General features: G+C 37.8%; 1 protein-coding gene across 2 annotated transcripts in view; it reads right to left on the bottom strand.

The window, feature by feature from the left end:
• The window catches only part of LOC149265985 (dol-P-Man:Man(5)GlcNAc(2)-PP-Dol alpha-1,3-mannosyltransferase-like), a 374,817-nt gene that overhangs the window by 150,465 nt on the left and 204,832 nt on the right, over positions 1-19,520 (bottom strand). For both annotated transcript variants that reach the window (XM_089429913.1, XM_089429915.1), the window contains 2 exons: positions 18,539-18,592; positions 18,289-18,377 (listed from right to left, as the gene is read on the bottom strand). In XM_089429913.1, coding sequence (XP_089286039.1) covers positions 18,289-18,377; positions 18,539-18,592 — 143 coding nt within the window. The remainder of the gene's footprint in view (positions 1-18,288; positions 18,378-18,538; positions 18,593-19,520) is intronic.

Below are 19,520 nucleotides of genomic sequence, written 5' to 3'. Positions count from 1 at the left end.
ATTAATGTGCCAAATGCCAATGATGCCAATACAGAATCAATTATGTCTACATCGCATTGTCATTCCACATCAAGGCAAATCATCATTGCAAAATCTAATCAAAACCCTAACTTGTTATCATTGTGACTCCAATCAATCCATAAGCCAAAACATATCTATGAATTGTCAAGCATTATGACAAAATTCCAATACTACTCATCTATATTAAGTCAAGTCAATAAGCCAAATTTTTTCAAACCTTTGCAATTGTTACCGAATGTTGTTATATACCAACTCAAATGATCAAGTCAAGGCAAACAACATATTGATATGCATATTTCAGTCCCCTGCAAACACAAGATTAGCCAAGACATTCACATTCTCTATAATAAGTCAAACATTATGTAGATCTTAAAAACTTCCCTGCTCATAGAACTCTCCATCATCTGCTCCATGTTTGTAAGTTTGTCATACTCCTGATGCGCTCCTGATCTCATGCATAAGATTTTAGTTTTTGTATCCTACAGGCTCCGCACCCATAGGCCTTCTTTCGTGCAGTTGGGAGGCTTATAACCACACCCTTAAGCCTTTCTCCCAGCAGTTGGGGCTTGGACTAGGAGAAACCTTCTCTACTCAAATCAAAACTTGCCAAAACTTCTTCAACATCATATGGTTATTCATGTCCAGAATCCTTCCTTCAATAGTCAAGTGTCTTCTATTTATTTTCTGCAAATAATAATAGGTGTTGGGATCTTATGGAGAGTTTCTCCCTCTGAATGGGAAGCCACTTCAATCAAGACATCAACCAGTCTATCATAATATTGTCATGCATCAGCAGAACTGTTAGATCATGAAATCAAACTATATCAGATTCTTAGACATATATGCATCATAGTCATAACATATTAGCATCAGCTACTTTATCATTACATATGGCATCAAACTTTCGTCAAGGATTAGTGTCATATAATTAGGGCAGCTAACAAGTGTATCTTCATACTACAAAAATCATAATGACAACATCACTTCTTTATCAAGTTAGGGCATCCAATTTTGTCACATTGTTAAAATTACTAAGCTTATCAAAACCTAACCAATGTCAACAAGAAGATCCTGAGCATTCATCTTATTGTTACACTTTCATCATTAGAGTTACCATGCTTATCACAAGCATTTAACTACAGTATCAAGTTATCATATATTAAAAGTCAATATATATATATATATATATATAGATCAAAATGTACTAGAGACCAGAGTTAATTTCATATGCATGCATTTGTTATGTATGAAGGTGATATTCCCCTCATTCCTTAGGGCTTAGTTTCCTTCCTATCTTGCAACTAAAACAATACACCATACATACCTTGTAGAATTCAGATACTTGTGCAACTTGTAGCTCTTATTTGTCATTGACAGTTGTAGCACTTGCATATTGTAATTTATGGATGCTACTTTGAAACCTTTTCATCAAGTACCACCAGCTCTTTTCTACCTGCATTAGTTTTCTTTTCCTACACCTTAGATGGTCCTCAAAAGGATTTGCTTATCACATCTCATCTAGAGGTCATTACATGCTAAAATATTCATGTAGGAAGTATAAGCAACGATCAAAACAATAAATCTAAACAAGAATAGTATCACAAAGAATTAACATAAATCTAAAAGGTACTTATCTTTAACGAGAAGTGATCATATTCCTCTTGAGCCAGACTTCAAGAGATATTACTGTCAATTATCCATGTAACAATGTTGTCTTCAATATTTCCAATCATCATCATCAACAACCAGGCCTAATTGAGACTTGCCCATCTAGGGTTACACTGAATCTATCACATGTGCTAAAAAAAAACTCAAGCCTTTACCATAAACCAGGGTTTTTTCCAAACCCTAAACTCAAGATAACCATCAAAACCCTAATAACCAGATTGCCTAGGGTTTCCTTCAAACCCTTGCATTCTTTTAGGTCTCCTCCATCTTCTCATGCTTCCATCAACAGTGTCTTCATAGGAGTGATCTTCAATGACTTTTCTTCAGCCCAGCTCTAAAACCATGTTAATTTTTCTTTGGGCTATATTGTTCTTTGCTTTAGATAATTGCAATTCATTATTTACACATTGAATTCACCCCACAACATTATAGCATTATTCAGCAACATATGCAATTATATAGAAAGAACAATATCATCATCAATGCAACGGGACATAAAAGAACAATAGAAGAAAAGAATTCACCCATAGAGACACCGAGATTAGTTGGAGAACAGGGAAAAACCCCACAAGGGGGAAAACCCTTTCAAATTCTTCTTCTTATTAGATTGTCATTGAATGTTTCAGCAAAGAGAGAGTACAATAATCCAATTCTTTATCCACAAGACTATCCAACAAAAATCAACCAAATAATATCTCAAAGATGAACCCAGCAATAATGTTGATCAATATCATGATTCAGAAGCCTATGGTCAATGGTCACAACTGTCATGATCTACGGTCAATTGTAAAAATAAAATCTTAGTTTCCAACCGCACGAAGAGATTGTACATGTGTGCGATTGAAACCCTCCAACTGCATGGATAAGCATGCGTGCCTGCGGTTGCAACAAAAAATTCTTTGTGACAACCCTGCAGCTGCAAATCAAAACCCTAGATCACACATGCGAGCTTCAGACCTTGCAATTTCAAACCTGTGCAAACGAACTTCCACAAACCAACTCCAGACCTGTGTGAGCCAAACCAAAGAAAGAAGAATGATGATCTCCAAATGAGGGTCACTTGACCAATTTCCTTTTGGGTTGACCTATCCTTTTTGTGCACATGGGGGTTTTCATATTAAAATATATTTTTCCTTAACCAAATTAAATTCTTCTGAGCGCTAGTAGGTGTTTTCCTAGATGAGGAAGATTGTCCAAAGGAGGGAATTTGTCCCTGAGCTGCCAAAATTAATAGAGAGATTTTCCTTAGCCAAGGAAAATATGTTGTTAAACGCTTGGAGAGATTTGGGATGGTGGATTGCAAATTGCAAATCCATGGCCACACTGATGGAGGCAAACTTCAAGAAGTTATGTGGTGAAGTTGCGGGACTAGATCTAGTGGATCCTTCTATGTATTGGCAGTTGATTGGGGCTTTGATGTTTCTGGTCAACACAAGACCAAATATATGTTTTGCTATTAACACCTTGAGCCAGTTCATGGTGGAACCTTTGCATGCTCACTGGGTGGCCACAAAACATGTGTTGAGATATCTACATGGGACGATCAATTATGGACTGAGATATGCCTCTGGTGATGATTTGAGACTGCATGGATATACAGATGCAGATTGGGCTAGGAGCATTACTAACAGGAAGAGCACATCAAGGTGTTGTTTTAGCTTGGGGTCTGCCATGATTTCCTGAATGAGCAAGAAGCAGAAATCTGTCACTCTCAGTACAACCGAGGCAGAGTACATTGCAACTAGTATGGCTAGTTATGAGGTAGTGTGGTTGTGGAAGCTCTTTGCAGAGTTGTTTGATCTTGTGCCAGATATGACCGTGATATATTGTGGCAATCAAAGTGGGATCAAAGTTTCAGAGAATCTAGTATTCCATGATAGGTCAAATCACAACGAGATCAAGTACCATTATATCAGAGATATGGTACAGATGGGAGCAGTGAGGCTCCAACAGGTCTCGACAAATGAGCAGGTTGCATTCTCACCAAGCTTTTGCTAGAAGTGAAGTTCCTATTCTACAAAGAGCGGCTTGGAGTGCAAGTGAATGTATCTATCCCCGAGAGGGAACATTGTTGATCGAGAACAAAGTATATGCTCTTCCCTTAGTATTTTGACTAGGCATGGACTTGGTGAGGGGGGAATGAGCAGCGAGGCTCCTGAGTGTGAGGGTACTCCTTGAAGTCATAGACTTGGCTAAGACCATGCCCTAGTGTGCATCCTACCCACAAGTCACCTTCAAGTCATTATTGACCAAGGGCCATACTGAGATGATTAAGCTTGCCACGATTGAAACCCATCTGGCCAGTGGGTGAGGAGTCTTAGGTGCGTGTGATCTTTACCAAAGTCGGACGTGATTTCCATGGACTTGATTAAGGTGGTGCAAGAGTTCTACCACTTGATTACTGAGGATCACGTTGGGTGAGGGTTAGTCAGTGGACATAGGGTGCATGTAATCTTTACCAAGGTCACTTATGACTACGATGGACCTGGTTGCGGTAAATCAATCTCCCCTATTGTCGTGTGGATCATTCTTCTTCTTCTATGGATTGAGTCATCATTATTTAGCCGATATGAGATGAGATGAGACAAGATGAGCTTCTCTTATGTTGAGACATGTACATCGGAGAAGAGACTTATGGTGCAGCCAGAAATTTCTCCCTAACTGAAAGGGAGTGTTAAAAATGGGCAGCTTTGGGTCGAATTTCATCATCAAAACAATGAAGGAAATTTCTATTTTTGGGCTTTGACCAAGTTGGCCTCAACATGTTCATGTCAGCCCCACAAGAGTAAGTTGACCCTCTAAAGACACATATAAATAGACCAAACATTGGAGGTCATTTGGCATCATCACACATCACACAATCTTATCTGAAATTTGCAAGGGTTCATACATGAGAAGGAGAAGAAGGCTTCTTTCTATTTTGACCGAGTTGACTTTCTGATCTATTTTTTGCCTACATTGACCAATGTTGACTCTCTTTGACTGGGCTATTTCTCTGTCGCTTTAACCAAATTCTTGACTGTCTTGGAAGGCTAAATTGCAAGAGACTTTGACCGAATTTTTGGGCACATTTTTGAGGTTGACCACATTGTTTGACTATGGTTTGACTGCAATCAAATCTCTCTCATTGAGAGAACATTGCAAACTAGTTTTGGATAGGTTGATCGAATTTTTGACTAAGGAGGTCGAATATTTTGTGGTATCTTTGACTTTGTGTTGACCAAAGTTCTGCCCTAATTCTCGCTCGTTGACTTGCATTGACCACATGGTTTGACTGTGATAGTTGACCAAAAATTGCAGGGTTCGTTGACTGAAGTTTGATTATCTTCTATAGGCATATGTGTTGACTAGATTTGATTCTCTCTAAATTGATTGATTTTGGTTGACTTGGAAAGTCAAAAATTTGACTTTCAATAGTTTATGGATGTATTATTGGACTATGTATCTCATGTTGAACACTAATTGACTAATAGAAGAAGAAATGATTCTAGGTTTTCTCCCTTGTGGGGTTTTTCCGTGGCCTCTGACCTAAATCTCTGTGTCTCACTATGCTTGGCTATCTTCCATTGTGCATTTAATGTTTACTATTCTATCAATAATTGCTTAATTGTTACTGGGGTGAATGAAATTGGATGATATTGTTTTAAGTGATTATTACAACATAGAATATTGTGAAAAATTAACATTTGACACCCCGTTCCATGTGACCATTGTCCATGTTACCCACCAAAAAGTGGGTAACCCATAGGAGAAATTTGTCTCCTCCTTAGACAGCGAGCCAAACAACAGCCCTATTGATCAGCACCTAACATGATACCATAGATCCTCCACATATTGCTCCAACTAGAATTCTTTCTCCCATACAACATTCCTTTTTGAACAAAGGTGAGGTCATCTATTGGTACGTACATTAACCATTTTGTAATAATATGCCTTTACTTAATGTTTTGGCACGTACTAATATGAATCAAGGGATGAACTAGATGACTAAACGATACTGATTGGATTCTTGTTCCTTCACTTTACCTAGGAGCTTAGTCTTTGACTCTAGTCTAGTGGGACCTCCTCTGAGGCCTTAGGGTTCTAGGAAGGATACTACTGTGGAGACTTTGATTGACGTAGTGTGCCCATGATATTCCATACTTACCACTTTTTATCTTTCCTTTATTCCATATCCATTCTTCAGACTAGTGGTCAATGCCCATGGGGATTGGCACCTTCTCATCCTTGTACTTGAGTCTGGGCTAGAAAACTTTGCACTACAGGTTGATGTAGCTAAAAGAAAGGTGAAAGAAAAAGAAAGCCATGATGAAAAAATAGATAAAATGCAAAATATGGTTGGGACAAAAAATTAGCGCGTGGGCAAAACCCTGCCATGAGATCTACCCCGCTCATTAGCGATCACATGCTTCCTAGACCACATGATGCTTCATCCACAAAAAGGAACCCTTGTATTGTCGCAACCTTGATGAGCAACAACTACCTCATCATTAAAGGGTAATACATGCTAAATCTCTAAAAGCAAGCTTGGGTTCCTGAGCTATGCAACGAAATCAAAGCATTATCATAAAGAAGTAAAAGGTGCGCCAAACATATGGAAAAAGCAAGACGAGGAAAGCGGTAACTCATGCCTCCATAATTGTTCCCTCCCTACATCTATACACTCGGGATGTTGGACCACCATTAGTTGGTCACTTGGCGATGGCACCCCCTTTGTTATGCCCCATCCTGAAGTCACGTCCACTCCATTGCCACCATCTTCACATGCACCTATGGATTGATGGTTAACCTAGGACTTGTCACTTCCCCTTGGGGGCTAGAAACATCTAATAGGGTTATCCATCTAGCAAACCCCAACACAAGAGATGGAACACTTATACGACACTTGGTATAGTTAGATATTTGAAGGTGATCTTTGTGCGAAGTATTATTGTGCCCCTAACATTATAGTCCATAATGATGCATCTATGGTTTTTGTTGCCTAATGATTGTTGACTTTCACTTGATCTTGAGAGGGTTTTCTCAAGTGGTTCTCATCACAAGATTAGATGGCTTCTTGAGTTGATTGCCCCAACTTCTTAGCAGAGAAGTAGAGGTCGTACTATCCATTGCAGAGAGAGAGATTGACCTTGATGCAGTGTTGCCTACCCAAAGTAGAGCATTAGGATATTTGATGACCACATATGATCCTTGACACCATGAGGGGCCCCGAGATGCTGAAACATTGAGCGTATGAAGTTTAGTGTTAGAGATATTGATGATGTGCCCAGTGGACCCAGCATGCCCCAAGCTAACCTTGACACTGTTTGATGGGCATCACTTGTTCTAGAGCCTAGATGATGATGGTCATCCTTGAGATGACAAGGGAGGGCTTGTACATCACCTTGGAGCCCCAACGCTTGAGTTATTGAGTGCCACATCACCCCTCTTTCTCCTTTAAGGGTGGCGTAGGACACCATGGACATGACATGTTGGCATGGAGTAACTTTAGAGGCTTGCACATGAACTTTAAAATGCATCCTGGAGTATGTAGCACCCATTAGCCCTAATCACATCTTTTGGTGGCTTGTTAAGCTCATTTGGGTGTTACTTCAACATGGATCAGGGGTTGTCTATTGGTACAGCGGGAAGCAGTAGTCGGTTGCAATAAACTCTGCAAAAGCAAAGTAAATGGCAGCAAGCATGGCTACATGTGAGGCCATTTGGCTTCATAAGCTGCTAGTGGCATTGTTTGGTCAAAAGATGGAGTCAACCATTATCCACTGTGATAATTAAAGCTACGTCAAGCTATCTGAGAATCCAGTATTCATGATAGGTCGAAACACAAACATCAAATACCATTTCATCGACAAATGTGTATAGTATGGATCAATTTGACTACAATATGTGACTACAAATCAGCATGTGGCAGAGATTTTGACGCAAGCCTTGAATAAAGGAAAGTTTGTTTTCTTTAGGGATATCTTGGGTGTTGTGGAGAACACCTTCCTCGCTAAGAGGGAGTGATAAATATTGTAGCTCGTACAAGTGTTCAAGTCTTGAGAGGTGTCAATGAGGCTAGGAACACAAAGGAATTAATTATCTCCAAGCCCATGTAATTTTTCCAAAGTTTCACTTAGGGAAAATATCTTAATTAAATCAATTAGTGATTTTCTAAATATTTTCTAAGTCTAAACTTGGGGAAAGTGGATAATTAATTGACATTAGTTGGGATAAATCAATTTACCTCTCGGCGCCTGTGGAAAGTTTCTAAGATGATCTTAGCCATCGATAGGATTGAATGAACTTCTAAGCATGGGCATTCATTTGTGAATGAGAGATTATAAAGGGAGATCGATGGGCAGCATTGCAAATAGAGCACACATCAAGGGGGTGATTTTCAGGAGGACACTAAGAGCGTTTCAATAGCAATGATTGGGAGAAGAATTTTCGTAGTCTTTTGCTATCAGTGATTTTCTACAGGAGGCCGAGTTTTTCCAATGAGGTTGTGAGCTTCAGGAGGAGGGTCAAGTTGCTCAGTAAATTCGTAGGGGTAGAGGTTGAAATTATTTCCAGGAGGCAGTGCGAGTCTTCCAAATTCCAATGCGAGTTTGCTAGAGGTTGTTTGACTTTTCTAGGAGGCAAATCGATTTTCCAGAGGGAAATCCGAGTTTGCCAGGAGACAATGCGAATTTTCGGAAGGTTAGTGCAAATTGCTAGAGTGTTAGTGCGAGTTGTTGGAGGCAATGCGAATTGCTAAAAGGGAAGTTGTGGGGTTTTCCATGTTGAATTGATTAGCAGAAGTGAAGATAGAATATTGTCAAAGCCTTTCCAGTGTCATGCAAGCAGTGTTAATTTCTCAATAATAATTTTTGCTGATGATAATAATATAAACCCTCAGATCTGAAAACTGGTTTTCCCACATTGGGGTCTTTCTAGGGATGTTTGTCCAAAAATACTCGTGTCAATTGTATGATTGGTTTCTCATGTAATTTATTTTTTGAACGATGTTGTCCATGTTTCTTATTCATTACATTCATTAGAAGAATTAATTTGTCATGAACAAGTAACAAGAAATAATTAATTGGTTTAACAGCACCTTCTAGGTATCCAGAAAGTTCACATTTTCCCTAGTCACTATTTGAAGTCGTTACTCCATTCCTGTTGAAGACCATTTTGAAGGCTTCTCTTAGGCTATTATATCACATTGCATGCCATATTATTGAAGATCATCCAAACCCTAACTTATAGTAGCCCATCTATTGGTCTAACTTTAGAGTGCTTGAACCTTAGCATTGAAAACCTAGGTCATCTTTGGCCCTGCCAAGCTCTTTATCCATCTTTAGACCTTTAAAAACTTATCACCTTGAGCCCTAGTATTAGAATACCCTTATAGGTGATTTAGGGAAGCCTCCCTTGTGGTTTAAATCCCACTAAAGAATGGAAGGGTGGTTGTTGAGGTGACAATGGCAACCCTTCTTCATTATTGCTATAAGGTCTGGCCTTTCGCCGCGTGAGGCTTTGCATTGGGCCTGCTAGATTTTGCAGCAACAGTGCCTCAACTCGAGATGATCTAAGGAATAAAAGCACACATCCTCCTAGACATGTGTGCCCTTATCTACATGGATGCACCTAATCGGACGTAGACTTAAGCTGCAATTAGAAAATTTCTTAATAAACTGACACTAACACATGCACTTGCATGCAAACTCTTTTATTTAACCTATAAACAACATGCAATTGCCTAGAACTTAATCTAAGGATAATCTTACCCTGCCCTATCTATAAATAGCATATGCATGTATGCATGCATTCACCCTCATTACTGAAAACCTATAAATAAAGATGTGGCTTGACTCTCCCTCCTAGTCTATTCTATTTTTGCACCCTCATCTAGAAACCATCATGCTACACGGAAATTAATGTTGTGCAGATTTGTTGAAACTTGAGTGTATCATGGTATTGTAAAATACTATCCAACATACACTTTCTAGAACTCCTTATCGAGGAAAGTGTTCTCCGCCAATCTAAGTTTCTCCTTGAAGATCTCGAAATTTCCCTTGGCCAGGGGTTTAGTCAAGATATATGTAATCCATTGATTTGTCTAAATATACACTAGAGAAATTACTCTCTTTTGGACCCTATCTCTAAGAAAATGGTATCTAATGTCAATGTACTTGGGGCACTCATGAAACATTGGATGCTCAAGGAGTTTGATAGTACTTTGATTCATAGTAGATCGTAGTAGGCTCCAACATCTCACCTAGTGGCTATACAACTAACAAATGAAGCCATATGGCTTCACAACTAGAAGTGTTGGCTTGCATGTACTCTGTCAATGAAGCATGTTCCCCGTTGAACTAAGAAATCACTGCTAAACTCAAACTAAAGCAATATCCTAAAGTACTCTTCCTATCAGCTACATCTACTTAATCAAAATCAACAAATCCATGAAACATCAAACTCACCATCTCCAACATATCTAAAACCATAATGTACTATGCCCTTCAAATATAGAAGAACATGTTTTGTAGCTATCCAATGAATATGCCTCAACTCAACCATGAATTAGATCACGGTGTTCACTACAAAACATATATCACGTCTAGTGTCAAGTAAATACATCACGGAACCAGTGAACTACTAAAATCTAAATTCAAATCCAAGTTGCCATGCAACTTCATATTTGGCATCATAAGAATGGTCATGGGCAATCCAACATGTGGAACCTTTTCAAGGTCTCCATTGTCTATTTTCCCTACCTAAGGAAAACTTCACTTGTAACCCATCACAACTCTACACCCAAGAAATAATGCATCAGTCGAATGTTCTTTATGTCAAATTCTTGAGCCAACGTAGCATTGCACCCCACAATGAACTTCTTTGAACTCCCTATAAGTATCAAATCATCTACATATAGGACCAAAGAAAACAAATCAGATCTATCACATAAGTAATTAAAATTGGGATATGCAACGATTTTGCTAAAAACCAAATTGAATAAGTACTCATCAACAATCCTAGAGTACCAAGCATAGGTTGTCCACTTTAGCTCGTAAAGGGTTTTCTTCAATCTGCAAATGGATCTCACACGCATGCACCCCAAACCCTCTCCATTGATTTATGTAGATTTCTTCCTCAATCAAACCATTAAGGAACATCGTGTTAAACATCCATCTAATATAACTACTAACCAAAGTAGATGTTAAAGACATAAAGGTCCTAATATAAGTACACCTAGCAACTGGAGCAAAGGTCTCCTTACAATCAACTCCCTTTTCTAGGAAAAATCCTCTAACTACAAATCGAGCCTCGCACTTCCTAATGGTGCCATTAGCTACATGCTTCAACTTGTATAGCAACAGAGAACCACCACTGATTTCCCCTCTAGTCTTCACACTATCTCAGACAAATCATTCATCACAATGGAGTTACTCCTCCACTATGGCATCCTGCCATACCTACACCCTTGCTATGACCTCATAACTAGAAGGCTCTACATCAATGATGGAAAATATAAGTGTAAAATAACTAGGAAAATTCTCAAGGGAATGGCATACCCAAAAGGAAGCCTTTAAGGCACCAACTTGTTGCTCAACCTCCTACAATGTCTATGCAAGACACATATATTCCTATGATAGAATATGTCTAACCTATACTTGAACTCCTCAAAACTTGTGGATCAATACTTGGGTAAGCTTCTCCTTCTCAATCAATCCCTTGGAACCTATCCCAACTTATTACCATCTTCCTCTAAGAAGGAACATAGATCTTGTAAGCCTTAGATGACTCACTATAGCCAACTAGAAGTCCCTTCAAGCTAGAGGGTTCAAGCTTCATCTTTTTATTCTTTCGAACATGAATGTAAACTAGATTCCCAAACACCCTGAAATGAGGATCATCTAGTTTCTCCCCTATGAATACTTCCTCTAGAGTCTTGTTCTTCAACACCTTGGGAGGACATCTATTTAGTACGTAACCTACTGTACAAAATGCTTCTACCAAAGGGATGTGGGCAGATCTAAGTCACGAACAATTATATTGCAGGTTGTATAGCACTATCAACTCCCTCTTGATCCATGTTTTTCTACAAAAGAGCCAAAGTTATTAGAGGTATGTTCCCTCCATTATATGATCTCACTCAAGGTTACTTGGGAGCGCGAGCGAGAGTGACATTTTTAGAAGCTCCTGATTTGGGAGCGATTTTTTATATAATATATATTTTTTATATTTTGGTGCATATATGCCAACAAAAGCATGTAGAATGATGAATTAGATATAAAAAACATAAAAAAACATAGATTGAACCATATAACAACAATCATCTAGAAGTTATAATCTTCATCAACCACGTCCACAAGTTAGTAACATACAACATATTGAGTCTCATGATTCATCAACCTTAAAGTTTCAAGCTTTCAAAATTCAATATATAACGTTTATCAACATTGATCACGAAAGTAGTACTTGTAAGCTAAGTGTAACTATTACAACAAATAATATTTAACATGAAATGAAATGAAACAACTTTCAACTTTCACGAAGCATCATATTCATAATTCATTACCAATGAGTTATAATTGCCAACTTCAAACTTAAATTGTCATATATTGTTTACAAAAAATATCATAATAAATATGAAAGAGTCAACAGTTATAAAAACTACTAGAAACTAGAAAAGACAAGTAAATCTATTATCTATTGCTAATGCTAATGCTTGGGCCTATTGCCACCACGAGAAATGTCTAGTTTTTTAGTCTTGTTGGAAAATCAGGATCTTTGTCATTAATATTACCCTCTAAGCATTAATATCCAGACTCCAGAGGTATCTTTGTCATTACCTCTGGATCTGTATAGGGATCTTTGTCATTAATATCACCCTCTAAGCATTAACATAAGATAGAAAAAACATAGCATGTCAAGTCAAGATTTTGTTTGAGTGATGGATACATTTTTAGTAGGGTCATGATAGAGGAGCTCAACAACCAATGTCACTAACATCAAGGTACATAGAGGGATTGGTGCTCTTGATTAAATATGAGTTACATACCCTAATACATGACAAAATCCAATGGAAACATTGCAATCCCCCCAATCCTGAAATCCTGAAAAGCTGATAAGTCTACTAGATTTTGAATGAGATCTAAAATTCTACTTTCTTCGTATGAAAGCCAATGAGGTCGGAACCACTCTCAAACATCCTAAGTCATTTCATGGTAATGTTAAAAATTTAAGTAAAAGGATGAAAATGAAGATTAAGGAGAATGTCACTTTTACTTTAAGAATTTAACATTACCATGAATGGCATATCAATAATAGGGCCATAGGCCTAATAATTAGGTTGCCCTACTCAAAAATTATTTGTTTCTTTGAAAAACAATTGCATTTGGAATGTTACTGCAAAAAAGACTAGGTAGCTCCCCTAATTGCTCCCTAAAAACCAGGGAGCATTTTTTTAAAGGGAGCGCGCTCCTGACTAGCACCTGAGTAGCTCCCGAGCGGAGCGCGAATTGGTAGCGGGTTTGTGGGGGCGAGGGGGGGCGGTGCTCTCCCGCAACCCTGATCTCACTATCTTGATCTTCCTACCTATATGGTTCCAAACAAGAGCTTAAACACTTGGAACTTATTAAAAAACTCATCCTTGGTCTTCATAAAATATACAAGTCTTTCTAGAAGAATCATCAAAGAAAGTAACAATAAAGATTCTTATCAATGAACTCAATGACATGGGTCCACAAACCCTCTGAATGAATCAGATCAAGAGTCCCTCTTGACTACACTCACTACTTAGGAAAGCACCCTTGGCATGCTTTCCAAGTGCACATTCCTCTCTTCACCGCCTTGAAGCCAAGGACTCTAACCACCATGTCCTTCAAAAGAGGTGAGGAACCATAATTCAGGTGACCAAATCTTCTATGCCAAAGCTTACATGGATCGCCATTGTTGGTCAACAAAGCTCTATGATTCACTAGATCTACCAGCGATCTATATAGGCCAACCTTCCTCACTCCTCTTGCAAACACTTGACCAAGATCAAGGTTCCAACTTCCTAATCATCAAAATCAACCCTACACTCCAAAAAAATTAGACAAGAAACAAAAAAAAGAATTTTAATCATACGAGGAACATACAACATCTCATTTAGATGCAAAATTTTTCCTATTAGCATTGTTGTTGCAAAATCTAGCAGGACTACTGCAAAGCCTCACTAGGTGGATACAAGCATTAGGACAACAAGAGATCAGCCACCATTGTCACCTCAGTAACCCTTCTCCAGTTATTTAGTGTTGTTTGCACCACGAGGCTTCTCTAAAAGGCTCACCTAAAGGATATGCCAAAAGAATGGCTCAAGATGATGAATGAGGCCTAATGATGGGATAAGGTGTCAACAAAGCCTAGACGGTTCAAATAAATCATCACCATATTGCAAGCACACTACAACTAAACTAAATTAAAGGAATGTTATAATTTAGGGTTTTGCATATTTTCAATGATAGGGCATGCAATGTCATATAACAACCAAAGGAAAGAGTCTTACAAAGAATCAAGACTTCGTAACATAAAAACTATTGCTGAAGCAAGAAAATTGATAGCTTGAAGACTTAATTGTTAAAAATACACAAGAGGTATTTTAATAATAATTTATTAATATATAAAGTTGCATAAGATGATATGAATGTTTACAATGAGGCCCTACTTTTATACCTCAACAAGTGACCTTTCATGAATGGGCATGTCTTTTAGACATGCCTTTTCACTTAACTTAATGACTATTTAGCCTAACTAATATTTGATTATTTAATATTTATATTTATTTTATTTATTTAATTGTTATGAATTATATTCATAACATAGCCCCTTCCTTCAGAAGCTTTGTCCTCAAAGCTATATTGCTGGCAATTGTCTTTATGCACTTTACTATCATGCTGATGTGATTGCTAATCTGATTATTGTCAGTGGGCTAATATGAAAAATTGAAGTAAATTGCTCTAAGCATAGAACATACCAAAATTTAACAGATACCAAGAAGAGTTAACTGGAATATCTCCCAGAAAGATATGAAGACTCTAATAAGAGTCGAAAAGAAAATGGAGACCCTTGACAATGGATATATTTGGGAGATTTGTCAAAATGAATGCAGGACGCTGATACGTACAGGAAGATGTCATGATGAAAGACTATCATAAAGGTAATGTTTGATTTAAGTGTTCATTTATTATTTTTAAACTAATATCTGGATGGGCTTATGTAGGACTGCCAAAGGGAAGATCTGTGGATGACCTCCAGGAGAACCATATAGAAGGATGTAAGATCCTTCCGAAAAATATGGCATGAAGAAAGAAGCAAAAGATGAAGACTCCACAACCAAGAAGAAATTCATGACATCGAAGAAGAGATTTCTTCAAGCAGTTGGTTGTCTCATCATCTCCACTTGAGGAGTTGTTGTAGGTCCCTAGTTAAGAGAAAGAAGTTTCTTACTAGAAAGAAACTTGAAAATTCCTAAGCCAAGAGGGATCTTAGGTACATTCCTTTATTGGAATATGTCCTCCCTATTTAAGAGGGAGAGATAGACACATCATTTTGGACTTCACCTGGGAAGACAAAATGGAGGATTGGGTAATTATTTGGCATCTGATACTCTTTGAGGATGAGATAGGGAATCCAATAGAAGAGTAGTCGTGGAGGACCAATATTCTTTGAGGGTTGGGGAGTCCAAGATAAGAATAGTCCTCATGGAACACACCCTGAGTACTCGGGTAGGGGATGTTCTGAGAGAGACAATGATGAGAGTGTTTATAAATCATTGGTCTCGCCAGCATTGAGCTCAGATCTTATGGAGAGATGGAGTTGTTAGTCAAGGCATTGCTATGTAACAATGTTGGTTGATATGATGCTATACAAATGAGTTACCGAACGACCAAGTACCATTATGAATACCTCCCTAGTTAAGAGGGAGTGTTGAAAAGTGTAACTAGGTTCGGTTTTCATAATGACATGTAATTATGATTTTATGTAATTGTAGAAATTTCTCTATAGATCAGCTAGCTCTGATACCATGTAGAAATTCTCACTGTAGATTAAACTGATTATGCAATGTACTAAAGAAAAATATTTAATCTACTTCTACAATCAAACTTGCAGAAGCTTAATCGATTTTGAGCAAGATTAAACAAAACACATATAACAGAGAAGAAGATTCAATCGCACATGAAACACAGAAGAATGCTCTAGGAAAGCCTCAGCTAAAAACCCCAATCTCTGTATTATCATAAAAGTGGAAATATCTCCAGATTACACAAAGCTTTAGCTCACAAGCTATCCAGCTCTCAGTACAATCCCTCAATGCTGCTCATAGACTGAATAGACACAACATATGCCTTCCTTCAGTCCTCCAAGCCTCCTATTTCCTTGCGCAATTTCTCCTGGGTCCTCAAGTTGCCACCTGTGTGTAATAATCTCTCACACACTGCTCTAACCTCTGAAATAACTGTGCAATCCTGAAGGAGATGAATTCCTTCTACATGGATGAGTTTCCTTTACAGAAAAATTCCTCCCACTGATAGTACATTGTCCCTTCCTCTGATCTCAACTGGGTCTCTCACTGAACTGGCATGCATGAGTTATTTATGAGAGAATATTCAGTTATCTGAAATACACTAATTATATGCATGCATGCATTAACTAACTGAACTCATAATCAGTTCCACAAACTATTAGAACTAATCTAACTGGACTTAACTCAGTGAACTGAGCTAACTAATTACAACTCAAAGTACAACTCATCCTGATCTCCTTCATTAAGGGATAACTTCCTCAATCAAAGGGATAATCGTTGCATGTCTTCACAAAGACTTCATGTTTGATTTTCTCCAACTAATTAACTCAAGATGAATTAATTAATTATTTTTCAAACAGCTGCTAAGATTAAATTCGAATTTTAATTCTCAATTTTAATTCAGGGACTAATTAAAATTGGAATCTATCCCGAAATGCTATGTATAGCAATGCTATTTTCAGCATTTCTATTTTATCATTCCTTGTTTCTATTTCTAACACTGGTACTTGAGATGCTATTTATAGCATTTCTATTTTTAGCATTTCTTGTTGCTATTTTCAACAGTAATGAGATGTAAAGAAGAAAAATAAAATTATTGTATTGACTTGCTCCATGGGTTTCATGAGCAAGAGATTTTGTTTTTGAGTCAAGACTCCCATTGAGAGCCTTTAGGAATTATTTGTCATCTAGTCATAAAATGATAGAGTCATTGTCATGTAATGAAATCATGTTAGACCTTCTAAAAGGTCAAACATATCTATGTAAAGTATCCTCCAAGACCTTGTCACTTATCCTCTTCAAGTTAGCCTACAACGATGGAAGAACTTGCTAGAAGAAGTCAGCCTAACTACTTGTGATCATGTCAGCCTAAAGGACATGTAATGAAGTGTATATATAGCCACACTCGGCCTCACTTAGAGGCAAGCAACTCGACAAGCATTCGATCAAGAAGAAGTGCGAAGAAGAGCCCAACAATAGAAGTGCGAAGAAGATATAGCAAAGGAAGGTTTCTTCTAGGGATAGTGAAGAAAGGATTCTTCTAGGTATAGCGAAGTAAGGAAGTATTCTTCTGGGGTACTCGTTTTGGGTACAAAAGAAGAAGGACCGAAGGCATCAAGAGAAGATCAAAGGAGAACTTATTGCTGCATAGAAGGAGGCCGAAGAGAAGCAGTATAGAGACTAGGGTTTCTGATCTAGAGACCGAGATTCTCTAGAGATAGCCGAGTAGAGCAGTGTGAAGTCTAGAGACCGAGATTCTCTAGGGGAAGCCAAAAAGAAGCAGTGTGAAGGATAGAGACCGAGTTTCTCTAGAGGAAGCCAAGAAGAGCAGTTGGAGATCAAGAAGAAAGTCGAGGAAGGGAAGAGGCAGAGCATCAAGGTTAGTGACAAGGATCTTGGGAGGATACTTGAGTCAAAGGTCTTTGTCATGGTCTTGGTATTCATTAATTGAAGATCTAGAAGAAGAACTTTGATCGGGTTTTCCTCTCAAGGGGTGAGAGGTTTTGGCCCTGGCTGACAAGCCTACATACTGTGTCACTTGTCTTTTATTGTGCACATTGGTAATTGTCTTGATGAAAAAAACACAATAATAACATAACGAAGAAAAGACTACAAGTTCAGAAGTAAAACCATATCACAAAAAATTATCGAGCAGAGAAATCTTTTAACTATTCATGCCCTAGATTTCTCAACAAGATCTCCAATATATAGACCTTACAAGGAGGGTCGAATAGGTGCCTCTAAGGGGCCCAGCCAGCCTAAAATAAAATGAGGCCAACTTGAAGATTTTGGAGGCAAAAATCAAAATTCAAATTTTCAATTATTCTTCATTATCAAAATACTGACAATGGCTAACATATTTTCCAACAGTTTATTAATCACGTTACAGGAAAAATGAAAAACACACCACTATATGATCTGGATTATATCACAAGATATACAAATGCACTTAAACCTCAGCAATTAATCTGTGAGAATTTGCTATGAATCAAAGACAGACATCCACACACATCTTCATGGCAGAATATTAATAATCTTCAGTAAAATCCTGAGTGAAAACTCACCAGAAATGGATAAAGACACGCCCAAGGTCGAAGGCTTTTGATAGATATTCAAAAGGATATGCAATAAGAAATGGAAAGCCAAATAGACCCTGCATATCATATGTCCTATGCATTGTCAAATAGACCAAATGAAAACTGGACACACTCTTAAAACAGTCAAAGGAAAACTACTGAAGCACTTTCCTGGTGCAGGACTCATGTTGAGTATGGCATGCAAAACTATAAAAGGCTTAGCAAACTGACTTTATACCTGCACTAATGCTGCAGCAGACAAGGCAGAGAGCACTCCCCTTATACTCATCCCCTGCACACGAAACTCATTTAGACATAGTGATAGTAGGAAACCTCTACAATGAGATAATAAGGATTTGAAAAAAAAAAAAAGGCAAATAAAAAAGAGAGTAAAAATACCTTAAGTAACTACTGTCAGTAACCTTCTAGCAAGTCATGTTAGTCTCTCAGGGGTTCATACTTTTGCCAAGTGCAAAAGAGAGATCCAAGAGAACCCATTGAGTCTATTTGCAGTGATGATTTGCAATATTGTATCCAGGCAAAATATCTATACTTGGGTTTCGTATTGCTACTGTTAGCTATAATGATCCAAAAATCCACTAAATCATTGTAAATATTAGAAAATTAATGGTGATTTGGGATGAGATTTTTAGGTTTTATGGTTAGGATTTTTGGTAGTTCAACAAACCTCTCACTATTAATGAGGTCTTGTATCTGTTTATTTTGTGTTATCCGATCAGACCAACCAAGGTTAGATGTGGATGCTTTCCAATATTTAAAAAACTTCCATCTTCACCCACCCTTGTGTTGTGTAGACTTTAACATGCTCCCCATTTTTTCATTATCTGGTATCAGAGTATTTATAATCTATAAGGGCCTGGTCACTGAATGAAGTTCGTTGAAGATATTATGCATGGTGGAGTTGATCCTTGGAATCAGTGTTACGCCTGAGATGCCGAACATGCCAAAAGATGGATCATTACATGCTGATAAAGGATGATTTAGACTGCCAGGGATGATGTTATGAACAAAGTTTATAAATGCAGTAGAATACTTCAGAAGACCTGAAATATGTAAATATCCATTATAGGACAAATATATTTATATAACAATGCACAGAAGATATAAGATATGAGATGATGAGGGTCCCATTTATATACCTAGGTAGGTACCCATTCACGAATGGTCATGTCCTTAGAGACATGAATCTTCAATACTAC

Source organism: Pinus tabuliformis, chromosome 6, assembly GCF_031772625.1.
Source record: "Pinus tabuliformis cultivar Carrire ecotype Pingquan chromosome 6, CPIR1, whole genome shotgun sequence".
NCBI classification, from domain to species: domain Eukaryota; kingdom Viridiplantae; phylum Streptophyta; class Pinopsida; order Pinales; family Pinaceae; genus Pinus; species Pinus tabuliformis.
Note: the sequence above shows the minus strand (reverse complement) of the source record. Positions and strands in the feature narration are given on the sequence as shown.